Source organism: Toxoplasma gondii, chromosome VIIb (assembly GCF_000006565.2).
Source record: "Toxoplasma gondii ME49 chromosome VIIb, whole genome shotgun sequence".
NCBI lineage: Eukaryota > Apicomplexa > Conoidasida > Eucoccidiorida > Sarcocystidae > Toxoplasma > Toxoplasma gondii.
In genome coordinates, this window is record NC_031475.1 from 2,972,649 (window position 1) to 2,987,030 (window position 14,382).

Below are 14,382 nucleotides of genomic sequence, written 5' to 3' on the forward strand. Positions count from 1 at the left end.
GGCCAGACTCCTCGAGCGCCTTGAACAGGTCGTGAGAGACCGCGCGTGGAAGAAGAGTAGCGATTTCGCAGTGTGCCGCGAGTGTGTTGCACTGCGTGGCGCAGCGCGTCGGAGTCGAGGAAACGGCCATTTTCCCCGTGGAAAAAACGGGAAGATGTGTGCGTTGTCTTCGAGGAAGTCGCTTCCGTCTGCTGGATCGAAGGCTTGTCCTCACCGCGGACATCCGCCGCGTTTTTCGTCCGATTCCGCCCGTCAGCTACTTGGAACGCATTCCGGAGAAAAACGCGAATCTGATGCGCCACCAGCTGTACATACACCCGAGAGTTCTGCGTGGTCAGCCCCGGCGTTTGGCCGCTGCGTTCTCTGCGAATCTGCGACAGTTTCTCCGCTCTCGCGGCTCGTTCGTCTCGGCGAGTCGCGCAGAACCGCTTGCCCATCCCCTCCCGTCTCCCGCGCCCCGCCACCCAAAAAGCCAGCCGGCCTCGCACGTGGAAACTTGGACGCCTTTCGCGTCTTCCCGACTCCGACCGACTCGCCCGCTCCCGTTCGCGAGCGCCTCGCGACTTCCACCAGTCCAGAATCCCCATCCATTCCGGCAGGCTCTTCTGCGCCGCCGCCCACCGCCTGCCGTGGTGGCTCTGGGTGTCGCCTTCCCGCGCTCGCGGGACCTCTTCCGGACGGGCGTTCAGCGCGAATCTCCCCTTTTCTCGGCCTTCCCCGAAGCATGGGAAACGCACAGGGCCTCGGCGACAGTCCGACGCTCCGGGCCGTGCATGCAGAGCCTGTTCTCGCGGCCAGGCGCCCTGCTGCCGGTCCGGAGTCTTCAGGAGGAGGCCAGCCGCGCTCGAGTGTGATCGCTTCTGCACTCGCCGCGTTCGGGAACTTCCCGCGACAAAGAGAAACGCATGCAGACCGACAGCGGACGCCCGCCCAACATGCAGGGTCCACCATGTACAGACGGTAAAAAAACAACTTTTGAGGGTGCCAGCAGCTCTCGGAGACACGAGCTCGATTATGCATCCAGCAGTGTTTCTGCACGTATTTCTCTGTGTATACATATGTACAAATGCATGTCTGTATGCATGCATATATGCAGGTATCTGTGTACGTATTTGGAGGTGTTCTTAAGCACACGGACTCATGCATGTGGTTCCAAGCGTCCGGGGGAAAATCTGGACATGAGGTGAAACGACTTGCGTAGGTCTCTGCATGGGTCTGGTTGTATGTACGCGTTCGTTTGTATGCGAATGCATGCACATGGACGAATGGGTGCATGCGAGCGTCAACCGGTGGAGGCCAGACTGTAGAAGTTTTGAACGACTTGGAAAGAAGCAGGCGCCAGGACGTTGAGATGTGAAGGAAAATGCGATTGGCGTCACACCTGCAAGCACACTTACTCGAGATTGATGTACTCGCAGGGTGTTACGAGATGAGATGCCCCAGTAAAGCGAGGGAAATTCCGAGAAAAAATGTCGCCCTGCTCTTGTACAGGCGCTCGCCTGTTGCCTGCCGAGAGTGTCGTGAAGGACTCAGCAAAAAGCAGGAAGAACCCCGTACTCTCACGCACCACACAACGATAGATTTGTCTACATGTATGCATACTGAGACATCATCAAAGATATATATATATATATATATATATATTTATAGATATTTATAGATACACAATGATTTGTATGTTTATGCATTTTTGCTTCGTTCCGGTCCGTTGAGTAGGAGAGAAGTACCGCTGTCAGCGCTTTCTAGACATGGCGGGGACTGTCTTCAGCAGCGCGACGCAACTCACACACTTTGAGCCCTGTTACATGTGAGGCAGCTGTCCATCCGACAGCCATGTGGATCCGGTCTCCAAATGGGAGCAAGCAAGTTGTGCGTTGAAAACCGGCCTCCGCGGGGGAGACTTTGCAAGCCTGGCTTGTGCCCTGGCCGAAGTATCTTTTTCTCTCCTCTTTCCGCGTTGAAGCCATCTTCCGCGCGCGAGGTCTGGTCGCGCTCATTTCCTTTTCCGGCTTGTCTTTTGTGACTGTCACCTAGGTTGGAGCGCGAACGAGTCCAGCTTCTTCGTGACGCCTTCGACGGACTGATCTTCCTCGCCCCCCAAGAGTACAGACAGCTCCCGTGCTCCTCTGAGGAAGACAGCCGACCTACGTCTTCTTCGTCTTCTGCTTCCTCTTCTCCACCGTCTTCTTGCGCGTCAGCCTTCTCCTCCTCGGAGGGTATGTCTTCTGCTCGGCAGCGAGTGCTCGCCGTCCTTCCTCCCCATCTGACAGACTACTCGATGATGGACACCGACCACGACGGCTTCGTCTGGTACATTGCTCTCGAAGGCGCCGCGGGGACCTTGTACGAGAAAGAAGTTTTTCTTGTCCGCTTCCGGTTCTCTCCAAAGTACCCCATTGGTACGCTGAAAAACAGCACAGAGTTCCTCCGTCTCGGAAGAAGAAGAAGAGGCCTTCGTCTCTCCTGATTCGAGTCCCCGGAGAAGGGATGCGGACGCAGAACAACATCGAGGCAGGGTGGATGTGTGTGTTTCCTCTTCGAGGCTTGGGTAAAAGAGGCAAAGTTCTTGGGAACCAAAAGCAATTCTGCGTTTCCTCGTTGCCAACTGTGGCTTGCTGCTCACCTGGACTTTGGCCGCGCCTGAACAAAGAACGGACTTTCCTCACGCTCCGAAAACTGTGGGAGCCGCTGTCTCCTACCTTCACTTTGTTTTGGCTTCTCGTTCTCACCTTGTTGATCGCCCCGACTTCGCGCCATTTCCTGTTCCGCTCTTCGTCTCGATCGTTGCCTCTTCTCTATCCTTCCTCGTTCCACTCTTCCTGTCGCTCTCGCTTCCATTCTCTTTTCTTCGACATCTCCATCATCAGGACTTGTCTTTCACTCGTTCTCTCCCGTTTGCTCTCCCGCTTTTCTTCTGCGGCCCGTCACAGCCGCCTCTCATAGAATCTCCTCCATGGATTAATCCGTCTATGCACATATACGCAGATGCATGTGTTACGCACATTTATATCTTTATAGATCTGTTTAAATATCTATATATATATATGAATATATATGTATATAAATATATAAATATATGTATATAAATAAGTGTATAAATATATGTCTCTAAATATATATATACATGTATATAAATAAATGTATAAATATGCGTATATAAATATATAAATATATATACATATACATATATATATCTCTCTCTACATATATATATATATATATATGTAGATGTAAATAGGGGGAAGGGAAAACGAAGAAGAGATTCGTCTCTCTTTCTCTCTACGTGCTCTGCGCTCTGCGCTCTGCGTCGTGTCGCGTTCCTCCCGTGGGGAGTTCCTCTCTCGTCGCGAATTTGGAGGCATCTGCCTGTCTCTTGCCTGCCTAGGACCGTCCAAGAATGTCTGCATGCGTCCTGTCTGTCGTTTGTCTGTTTGGCGTGGACTGTGGTGTGCTGCAGAGGCCCCCGAAGTGACGTTTGTGCCTCCGTTTCTGCCCGTTCATCCTCACGTCTACTCGAACGGCCATATTTGCCTCTCGATCTTGTACGACTCCTGGTCGCCGGCGCTCGGCGTCAGTAGCTGCGGGATGTCTCTCCTCTCGATGGTCTCGAGTTGCCGCCAAAAGCAGAAACCTGCGGACGACGATGCGTACTGCAAAGTCTGGGGATCGAAGAGTCCGAAAAACGTAAAATGGGTATTCCACGACGACCGGATCTAGCGGCCGAGCGAGCGAGCCGAACGATGGAGGCGGGGGAGAACGCTGAGGGAGCGGACGCGAGACCGGCAAGAATGCGGCCGAGAGCCGCAGGGTGAAAGAGAGGCAAGAGGTGGAGGAAACGCGGAGCGAGCGCAGCTGCGCAAGCGCCGAGGCAAGACCGTCGCGCAGTGCAGTCGAAACAGGTGCAGAGGTCCGCGAACAGGAAGCAGATGGAGTGGAGAGACACCCGCGACGCCGAGGGGAGCGTTTAGGTGAAAGACTGTGAGGGCGCCTGTAATCTGGCAGGAGTTCCTCATGTCGCTCTTATTTCTGCGCTTGCAGGTGTGCTTCGTCCTGCGCGCCTCGAACCGCTCTTGTTCTCATGCGCCGACGAACAGTGCCGTCTGTTTCTCGACGCCGTTGGAAAGGGCAACTAGTTCTTCTTCAGCGAAGAGAAGCTTTGCTCGCTCTGGCGGCGCGGCCGCCTGCTTGCCTGCGGTGGGGTCTGGGCGAGGCGGTTCTGCGTTTGCGCGACTCTGGTAGGATCTGCTTTTCGAAAGCGCGCGAATCGACGGTGGAGAGCGACGCAAAGAGAGAGACAGCAGAGGTTGTCGCAAAGAGATATGTGAAGACGAACAGCGAACGCGAGGTAGCCCACAGGCAAAAGAGAGGAACGCCCACACAGGAGAGACGAACGAGATGCCGGCAGCAACAAGAGCATATGGCCGCAAAGAGAGAGAGGTGAAGAGAGAGAGAAATGCCTTGAGAAACTGAAAGAGAGAGTTCAAGGTGGAACTAGAGAGAAACTGAGAGCGATACAGCTGGCGGGGCTTGAGGGAAGACGAAACGCTAAAAGGAAATCTTTTTTATTTTTCTCGGATCGCAGTCGAAGAAACCTGCTGCTGTCTGAAGGGGGTTGAGTATGTCGTGTCTTCTCTCTGTCACTGGGATCCGTTGAAGGCGTTTTAGCTCTGATTGTTTCCTCTTTGATTCCGTTTACTGTGTACCATTTCTGTCATCTGCGTCCACTCTGCCCCCGAGTCTTGGTTTTGTGAAAAGCCGTCCAGTGGTCGGCAGAGAGCTGCGGACGAGGAGCTTGCCTGCATGCAGTCTCCCGGGGAGAAGAGAGAAAGTTTGCCTCTCCGGCGACGCAACACTCCGAACGATTAGGCGCGAGTAAACGCACTACGAAATCGCCTAAAAATCAAACGGCACAGCCCCAGGGGCCGCCAGAAGAACAGTGGCTCGGAGTCTCTCTTTTATATGTACATCTATATATATATATATATATGTAAATGAATTATAGAGTTATGTTACAGGTAGAGAGGCATGTAGTGTATATATATATATATAGATATATAGATATATATACCGATTGCGTCTGTGGCTGTCTAATCAGCCTCAGACGAGCAGACGAGGGAGGGGAACAGGAAGAAAAACAAGAAGAGGGCAGATGGGGAGAACAGGAAGTTGGCCAAGAGGACGAAGGTGAAGAAGAGAGAGGAGACCAAGAGAGGACGAACGAGGAACGGACGGCTACGAGGAAGAAACGCTTGCAGCGAAGGGATTCTTGAAGACGTCGTTGAGCTTGACGCGGATCCAAAGGAGGCTGATACAGTCTTGTCCACTTCCGAGGAGATGCCAGTCTCCGCTCTTTCTCCTCGATTCCTTTTCCAGTCCAGTTTGTGTCGTCTTGCGTCCATCCGAGTGTTCGATTGCAGGTTCTTCGTGGTCTCGCTCTTCCTCCCTTTCCTCTTGGCTTTCTGCTCTGCCTTGCGTCGACGCGAATTCTTCGGGAGTCGCGTCTGCGGTCGCGCGTCTACCGGCAGCGCTGGTCGCTGTTGCCGTTTCGATCGCCTCCAGAAGTTCTTCGCTCATCTCCGGTTGGCTGGCGATGCTTATCGACTTTTCTCTCCACGCGCGCCAAACTGCATGCAAACCTACAGCGAAGAAAAGGAGAAGAGGAGAGGACGCACATGGTCAATTTGTTTGCCTCGAACGCATCTGCCTCTTCCCGAAAGACCGCTCACGTATATATATATATATATATATATACGAATTTCACGTATATATGTATATATATATATATATATATATATGTGGATTTGTTCTGTGCATGCATATTCTGTAGAGAGTAGGGGGTCAGGCTTCAGGACTCGAAAACCGAGTGGCGAAGCGCGACCGTCCGGCCGAGCGTGGAGGCGCGAACCAAGTCGATAAACGATGAAACTCCACTTGCGCTTCCGAGTGTGCATGCGAAAAACCGAGTTCGAGACAGAAGACGCTGAGTAGACAGCCGCGCTGTCGAAGCCTCCAGATCAGAATCTCTTGCGCAACAAATGGAGTGAGAACTGCGGTGTCGCGAGCACCGGAGAGAGACCAGGTGGAGACGTCATGCGATGGCACCCAGCTCCTGGGCGACAGAACTCGAAACACCGGAACAGCCACCGAACGGCCGGCGAGTCTCTGTTTGCTGGCGTCTGCCTCACCATCTTCAACTCGGACTTCGTCGCTCCTCTCCGTTTCGTCTCTCCACTCTCCTGCTTCCTCTGCGCGCGGAGTCTCTGCATTTGTTTCTCGGTTTCCGGCTTGCTTCGCACTGTGTTCTGCCTCGAGGGCGCGTTCTTCTCCGCGCGCCTCCGTCCGCGAGACTGCATCTTTGAGTTTCTCTGCCTCCGTCGCTGTCTCCTCCAGCAGACGCCAGGCGTGGAAGAAGAACTGCCTGTTCGCTCGCGCCAGCGCGTCTCGCGCTTTCGCGTTCTGCGCCTCGTCCATCTGCTTCTTCGACTCTCTGTCCAACTCTCGAAAGGCGCCCCAGGTACTGAGTCTCTCTGAAAAACAACCGCTCCAGAGCTCGGAACTGCGCCTGCGTTTCCGAGCTTTGCGGATGTCCGCCGACGGCGAACGCGTCTCCGAGTCTCTGAGGAACATTTCTTTCTCGCGCCTCCCTGGAGCGCTTCCCCAACGCCTTCCGTCCACTTTCGCTTCACACGCTGCCTCACAACATGCCCTCGCCGGCTCTCTCTCGTTCATCTCTCCTTGCGTCTGCGCCTCTCCTCCTTCGGCATGTCCACCTGCAGAGGGCAGCGCCTTCTCTCGTGAAACGCGGGGAGGCCTCGTGGGCAACCGAGGTGGACGTACACCCGGCGTCGACGACTGGTCGATCCAGAGGCCGGCGTACAGACACCTGGCGAGGAAGTCGTCGTCTTCGAAGCCCCAGCCGGGATACCGCACAGACCAGGCTGAGAGACGCAGGAGCAAACAACGCGCGGTGTCCATCTTTGTCGAAAATCGGCACTCCTGTTCACAGCTCTCGGAGAGGCTTCAGCACAATCCGACGCATGCTTCACAGATGGAAAGCAGGTCTTTGCATGCACCGATGGGCTTTCAAACTTGCGTTCGGGGTCCATCACACTCGCACATGGCGGCCTCTATGGTTCTAAATTTCAGCTCGTTTTAGTTTTCAGACGCAGCTCTTTTGTCGTTGAGAGAAGAAGGACAACCTCCTTAAGCAAGACATCCGACTCTTTGCGACACAGACTTCAAAGCCTTCCTTCTGCCTCGTTGCAGGCATCTACACAAAACCTCTCTATCACTACATATCTGTGTACATATGCAATATGTATACACATATATATATATATATATATATATATATATATATAGATAGATAGATATAGATATCTTTTTATATTGATCTGTGTACCTCGATCTTGCTTTGTCTGTCTATTTCTCTATTTCTGTCTATCCGCTTATTAGTTACGTCTTTCTAGGTTTGTCTCTCTGTCTAGATCTATCTACATCTGTCCACATCTCGCTGTCTCTCTCCATCTATCAACGTATATAGCTTTCTACAGGTATATACGTATGTGCGCACAAACATGTATATGGATGTAAACACCGTTCCAGAGATGGGTGAGACTACGGTGGAAAGTGGAGGGGTGATACTCAAAAGGCATTGACGGATGCATAGAGCTAGCATTTGCATCGTCATGATTGACGGTATAGAGGGAGAATGCGACAGAGCGGCCGACCGCGAGGGAAACGCAAATACGTGGATAGATCCATAGTGGTAGCTCGGCAAACAGAAAAAGAAACCTATGTTCACAGGCATGGATAGACATGCATAGGTAGGCAGGGGAACAGGGCACCGAGGTCCGCAAAGACGATTTATTGATGAGTTCACATCAATTTCAGAGATTCCAGTTGGATTACCCCGAGCGCGAAGGAAGTCGATGCAGCGAAGAACGACAACGCCGCCGAGACACCAGCGGTGTCCGTACAGCTGACGAACGCATTTCGGCGGTGGAGAGGGGAAGTACGCGCCTGCGAGAAGACAAGCCAGAACAAATGTTGAGTTTATCAGCCGGTGGCGGACTTTGAGGCGCTCGTCTCATACCCGAGCTCTCCCTGCCTCTTGTTTTTTCTTCGTTTCTCCTTTTTCTCTCTCCGTCCGTCGCAGGCTTACATGGGCGGTTGTCGCGGTAGAGAAAGTCGTCGTAGCGGCCTCTAGGAACGACGTCGACATCATGAAAACAAAAGAAAAACTGTTTTGCACTCTTGAGAGCGGTCGCGGCAAAGGTCTGCGTCTCCTCCCTTCCCCGTTGTTGCCCTCCTTCTTCTTTGTCTGGGTCTGCTCTCTTGGATTCCTGGAATGTCTGTCGACTGTTGCGGAGTGCGTCGGTGCCCCGTTCGTCTTCTTCCTCCGCCACTGCTTCGCCAGGCGGACGCGCGTCCGCAGCTTCGTTTCGACCTTCGCATTTCTCTGTCTCTCTCTGCGAAGAGCGGCGCCTCGCCATATCCTCCCGGGGAAAGGATCTTCTGGAGTCTGGTCGCGGCGTGTTCTCCTCTCTTCTTTCGCGCCGAGCAGCGGAAGGAGAAGGCGCGCGAGGAGAAGAGGAAGCGAAAGCAGGGGAAGAAGAAGAAGGTCGTGACCGCGAAACGGGGAGATGACTCGCGTTGTCCAGGATCCACGAAACTGCTGCATTGAAGAGAGCTCCTGTGGAGGAAGGGCAGATTCGAAAAAGACAGATGAAGCAAGGAACTCGTGAACTGCGGAGCAGTGCCTGAGGCAAGGCTGCTCCCAGCCAGCAGCCACAGCACTCAGTCGCACAAACAGAAGAAAACGCGTTCCCTAGAAACGCGGAACGCACAAGCGCCAGACGCTTTGAGAAACTCGAGAAACTGTTTCTGGAAGGACAGGAAAACCAAGTGACAAGCAATCGATGAAGGAATGTCCTTTAAACAGCGCTGACGCATCTTGAAAAAAAGAAGGCGCTTGCAGACCTACTAGACTCACTGTGATTCTCCACTCGAAACGTCGAAAGAACCGCGACTGTCAGGGACAAACTTCTATGTAGACAGAGAGACAGACAGAAAGGTCGAAAGATAGAAATCGAGATGGAGAGTGATAGACGGACAGAAAGGTGGATCGGAAATGTTCCAACAAGGAAACTGCGCATCGCGCACAAAGAAAGTCAGAGAAAACGCAACAGATAGAAGAAAGGACCTCTAGAATGTACAAAAGTGTACACAAAAGGAAGGAATAAACCGAGGCGTCTATGGTGTCAAAACCGATTTTTCTTCCCCACTCATTTCCCTCTGAGACGATTTGACGCTCTTCTGTCTCCCTCCACTGTGGCCACCGAGCTGTCGAGACAGCAAAACGCCGTTCGAATTGTTTTCGAGTTTCTGGTATCGTTGCATGCATGGCTACATCGGCGAAAACCTGGTGACCTCTCACCTTTGTTGAAGGGATGAGCATCCGCCTGTTCCGCGATGACAATGGCACAACGGGGCTGGTAGTTGGGCCGTCGGACAGACGTCATCACAGAACGAAGATACGTCGACATGGAGGGGATCCACTGAAGCAGCTGTGACCTTCTGTCTCTGTACGCGACAATGACGAAGAGAATCTCGAGGTCTCTTTCACGGTCCTCTTCTTCCTCCACCTGGTCGCGTTCTTGGTCGTCGTCTTGCAGCTTGTCTTCTTCATCTCTCACGTCAACTTCTTGTTCCCTCCTTGAGTCTTCTTCTTCGAGATCTTCTTCCACATCCTCCTCTCTCGCTTCTTCTCTCTCACGTTCGTCGTTGTCCTGCATCGGCGGCCCGGTCCTTGCTTCCGGCATCTGCGCGCCTGGGTCCAAACGAGACGGCGGCGTTCGTCCTCGTTCGGCGTCTCGCAGGCCTCTGTCTCCACAAGGAAGGAGGACCTTCCCGTCGTGGCGGCCCGCGCCTCCTGACGAGGCGTTCGTACACCTCAGCTCAGGCGCGCGTCGGCGTTCTAGACGCGAAGCGAAGGTGCAAGCGAACGGCGACGGCCTCTTCAGAGTGCCGTCTCCACTTCGCGAGACTCTGTCGGCATTCTGCGCCCTCCCCTGTGGCTCGGACTCCACGCCGGACTCGGCAGGTTCGCGCATGCAAGAGTTGGCGGCGCTGGAGGAGCGCGGCGTTCTCGGAGACGCCGAGAGTGCCCGAAAGGAGACGGCAGAAGAAGGCAAAACGGGTGAAAGGGCAGAGGAGACGGAGGCGCATGCAGTGTCGGAAGACGGACGAGACGACGCACCAGATGAATCTGCCTGAGACAAGTTGGATAACGGCTTCTGTGAAGCAGGTCGAGAGGATGGAGACGCTCCTGCTGCGAGCGAGGTCGAAGTCACCGTCACACGTCCAGACTTCGTCTTTCCTCTCTCTCTAGAAGATTCTTGCGAACCAGGGAAGGGATTCGGAATGAAGAGCCGATAAATCAACTCTTTCGCTTCTTCAGCAGTGAATCGACAGAAACGAGACGACTCGGACTCCGAGGTCGAGGAGGAAGAATCTGATGCTCTTCCTTCTTCCGTAGGAACACTGTCTTTGTTTCCCTCCATCGCTCCTCTCCGGTGTCTGCCGAGGAAGCCAAAGTCAGGTCTCCTTGGTCGCGACCTCTGCATTTCGACGCCTGCACTTTGTTCGCAGTTCGATATCCTCCTTTCTTCTCTCGGTCCCCCAACGACGGCCGCGTCGCGCTGGCGGCGAGAAGAAGGCCGACGTAGAGACCCTCTCTCGCGTCTGGCGCTGCGTCTGCTGCTGCGTCTGATGCTGCGCTGTGTTGTGTTCCCCAAGAGTATGCGCCGGACGCAGGATCTCTCTAATCCCCGCCGCGCAGAGACGAGCTGCGACTCACGCTTCAGTCCTCGTGATGCGTCGCATCGCGTCGTTCGCATCGGTGTTGAGGTTCGCGGAGGTCGCGCGCGAAGAAGTCCAGCTGATGAGAGGACGCTGATGTAGGGCATGTGGAAAGGACGAGAAGCTCATGTCGAGGACGTCTCTCCTATTTTTCTCGAGAGCCTCAGATGCAACGGCGGGGAGGCTCTCAGGCAGAACTCCTTCGACTTCTCAAGCTTCTTCGCGCGAAAGCAGAGAAGCTCCGGAAAACTTGCTGCTCGCGAGGTGCCTTGGATGTCTCCAAAAGGGGGAGAAAAGGAAAAACTCCCAAGACGAGAAGGTAACGCCAGATGCTGTCTCTGCTTCTGGAGTCGAAATGCCTGCATGCATCCGTGCCGCATGCACGCGTTTTTTTCGATGGATTCAAGGAAGAAATCATCTTTCCTCTCGACCAGATCTTCTTCGATCTCTTTCCTTTCCTGTGTGTCTGAGCTCTCTTCCTGGCCGTCTTCTCCCGCCATTTCTGCCCTTTTTCAATTCCTCTTCTGCGGCTCCCGGCTCCCCAGCTGGCAGGTGACCTTGCCGGCGTGAGTGCTTCGAAGGAGAGAAAAGGCGAAGAGGGAGAAGTGAGAAACAGAGGAAACAAGAGAGCAAGACAAAACGACAAGGAATGGCACAGTAAAAGGACGACGACGGCGAAGGACACAAAAAACAGGGCAGGACGCTGCCTCATGAGGGAGAGAAACCGACTGAGGACAGGAGAGAAAACCAGAGAGAGAGACCCAGATGAATAACCGGCGAGAGAGAATAAGAAAAAGACAAAGAGACGGAGCAAGAGAGGCAGAGCCGCCCTCTGCGAATGCGGGGAGAGTTGACTGCAGAAGGACATTCAGACACAATGGAAAGTCCAGCTCGAAAACTCCACCTCCCTGCGGAGGAGACCCTCTGTCGTAGCTCCTCTTTCTCTTCTTCCCCTTCTCCTTTGTCTGCCTCTTCCTCCCATTCGTCGTCTTCATCCTCTCCATCTTCCTCTTGTTCGTCTTCCTCCTCTTTTCTCTCTTCTTGTAACCTTTCTCATCTTCGTTTCCGCCGCTTCCCGCGTCTCCTTCCACTGTCTGTTGTCGATCGGGTCTCAGAAAGGCTGCGGTACCTTTCTTCTTCTCGGTCTTCCTTCCACGTTCGTTCTCGCTCTTCTCTCTCTTCTGCGTCCGTTTCTTCTTGCTTTCCATCGAGTTGCTCTTCTCTCTGGCAGGTGTCTCCTCGAGAGGCGTGGAGAGCGAGAGACGCTGCGTATGAGCAGGCCGTTGAAGATCTGCGCGACCTCGAAGAGCGACAGCAGATCCTGATGAGGGAGAGGGAAAAATGCGAGACCGACATACAAGCCTTGTTGAAAAGCACCCTATCTGAACCGTACAGCGTCTTTACACTTCGGTACTTCCTCGACGGCTGGCCGGAACTCACTGTCCTCGTAAGAAACGGTTTCTGCTCCATCGTCAGGTGTATCTGCACTGCCCGCGTTCTGGTCGGTCTCATGTTTGGGTCTCTTGTCTTGTGGTTTTCTTCCTTCGACTCTTATCTGTCGCTGCCGCTCTCCCTTTTCTCTCGGCTCTCTTCTCCCGTATCTTCGGCGTGACCTCACCGTCTTCTCTCCCTGCTTCCGTGTAAATGGCTCTCTCGCTCTTCAGGCCTACGACGGCGACGTCTGTGCTGGCGCATGCATTTGCAAGGTTGACGAGAAGGCGAGAAGTTCGTCCCTGGCGGACTTGCCCCTGTTCTCCTTCTCCAGTCCGAGAAGCGACCGAGCCGCGAGTCTCAGGACTTCCTCGTCGACAGAGATTGCTTGCGAGCAAGAGACACGAGCGCAGTTCCTCGACGACCAAGAACAACGGGGAGCTGTCAGCTGCGAAGCCGCGCGAAGCCGACAGGCAGCTGTGGGGAAAGGGTACATTGCCATGCTGTCTGTACACCCGAACTACCGGCGACGGGGCCTGGCCGCCCATCTCGTTCAGACAGCTCTGGAGGTAATGCGAAGCAGGAAGCGAAGAAACTCAGTTGAAACGATTCCATCTGGAGAGGAGTCTGGGGACAAGATAGAAGCTCTGCAGCTACTCACCTCCGCTGCGTTTCGGGAGGTAACGGACAGCCAGATGCTGCGACAGGAAGCGACAGAGCATGCGGATCATGAACGAGGACAGGAAAAAGAAGAAGAGAAAACGGAGGAGGAAACGACAGGGAAGGTGGTGAGTTGCCGCATCGAAACTGAAGCTGGAAACGAAGGCGCGCTGCGGCTGTACGAGTCTCTCTCTTTCGTTAGAGTCGCACGCATGCAACGGTTCTATTTGAACGACAGCGACGCCTTCAAGCTCTCGAGGTCTTTCGAAAACGAACAAGCTTGCTCAAGCACAAACAAGGAAGCAACCAGAGAGAATCGACTCCAAAAGCTTCTCAGCACATCCACTTGCTGGTGGTAGTAAAACAGCGGCGTCACTCAAGACATGCATCTATTCCAAATGCATGCATATATACATATATATATATATACTCAACTATGTGTATCTGTACACTCAAATATATATATATATATATATTTATATATTCGTATATACAGACATAGCTGTCTACGAATAAGTCTCAATGAATATATAGAGAGACTAGTGCACCATATATGCATCTATATGTGTATAGATAGGTAGATAGGCAGATGCGTAAGTGTTTATCTTCGTACGTATATATAATTAGTTCTATCTGTTTCTGTATGCGTATATGTATATACATGTATATATGTGTATATATGTGTATTTATGTGTATATATGTGTATATATATGTATATTTATGTATATACATGTATATATGTGTATATATGTGTATATATGTGTATTTATGTGTATATATGTGTATATATGTGTATATATATGTGTATTTATGTGTATATATATGCATGTGTTTATGCATGTATATGTAGAACGGTGTGTCAGTGTGTCCTGTGTTTTCTGCTGGCGATGAGGAGAGCAACAGCATCCGCATATGTCTTTTCTGTAGAAGAGAGGTGAATTCGCGTTGAATAAAGTAAGAGTGAAGAGTGCAATGGAATTTCGGACTCCGCGAATCTTTTAATCTGATTCACTCCTGGAAAGCCGACCTCGAATCCAGAGCCTTTCACAATATCAGGAGCTTCACCCGTCGCGTTTGCTGCGTTGCTGCGAAGCCAGTCTCGGCCTGGAAGGCGGAAAGCCTTTCAGGGAAGAAGCAACCGAGATTATGAGAAAGAGTAGAAAGAATGTCCATCTCGAGATGTACCTAGAGAGAACTGGTAGACAGACATATGTATCCTAGAAGTTGAAATACCACCATATATGTGGAGAGATACAGATAGCGGTGTAGAGAAGGAGTGATCCAGTTACATAAACACATATTTTAAAAACTAAAATATGTACGTATATATACTTAAAATCATGCACTATTCAGCAGGAAGATGTACAGAGAGTGGCTTTAGGTGTGTGTATTTATATATATATATATATATATATATATTTGTATGC

At 52.5% G+C, this 14,382-nt stretch overlaps 3 protein-coding genes across 3 annotated transcripts; 2 read left to right on the forward strand and 1 right to left on the reverse strand.

Moving 5' to 3' along the window:
• Window positions 1–154: 154 nt before the first annotated feature.
• TGME49_259090 (ubiquitin-conjugating enzyme subfamily protein) lies at window positions 155–4,172 on the forward strand (the record flags this gene model as incomplete). Its single annotated transcript, XM_002365082.2, has 3 exons — window positions 155–960; window positions 2,035–2,399; window positions 3,458–4,172. 3 exons carry the CDS (start codon window positions 155–157, stop codon window positions 3,715–3,717), a joined length of 1,431 nt encoding a protein of 476 aa, XP_002365123.2. The 3' UTR covers window positions 3,718–4,172.
• Window positions 4,173–5,232: 1,060 nt separating this feature from the next.
• Window positions 5,233–10,970, reverse strand: TGME49_259080 (hypothetical protein; the record flags this gene model as incomplete). The annotated part of the gene is made up of 5 exons (XM_018781202.1): window positions 5,233–5,636; window positions 6,186–6,938; window positions 7,912–8,022; window positions 8,165–8,695; window positions 9,440–10,970. 5 exons carry the CDS (start codon window positions 10,968–10,970, stop codon window positions 5,233–5,235), a joined length of 3,330 nt encoding a protein of 1,109 aa, XP_018637037.1.
• Window positions 10,971–11,701: 731 nt separating this feature from the next.
• TGME49_259070 (acetyltransferase, GNAT family protein) lies at window positions 11,702–13,313 on the forward strand (the record flags this gene model as incomplete). The annotated part of the gene is made up of 2 exons (XM_002365080.1): window positions 11,702–12,310; window positions 12,528–13,313. 2 exons carry the CDS (start codon window positions 11,702–11,704, stop codon window positions 13,311–13,313), a joined length of 1,395 nt encoding a protein of 464 aa, XP_002365121.1.
• Between the last annotated feature and the right edge of the window lie 1,069 nt (window positions 13,314–14,382).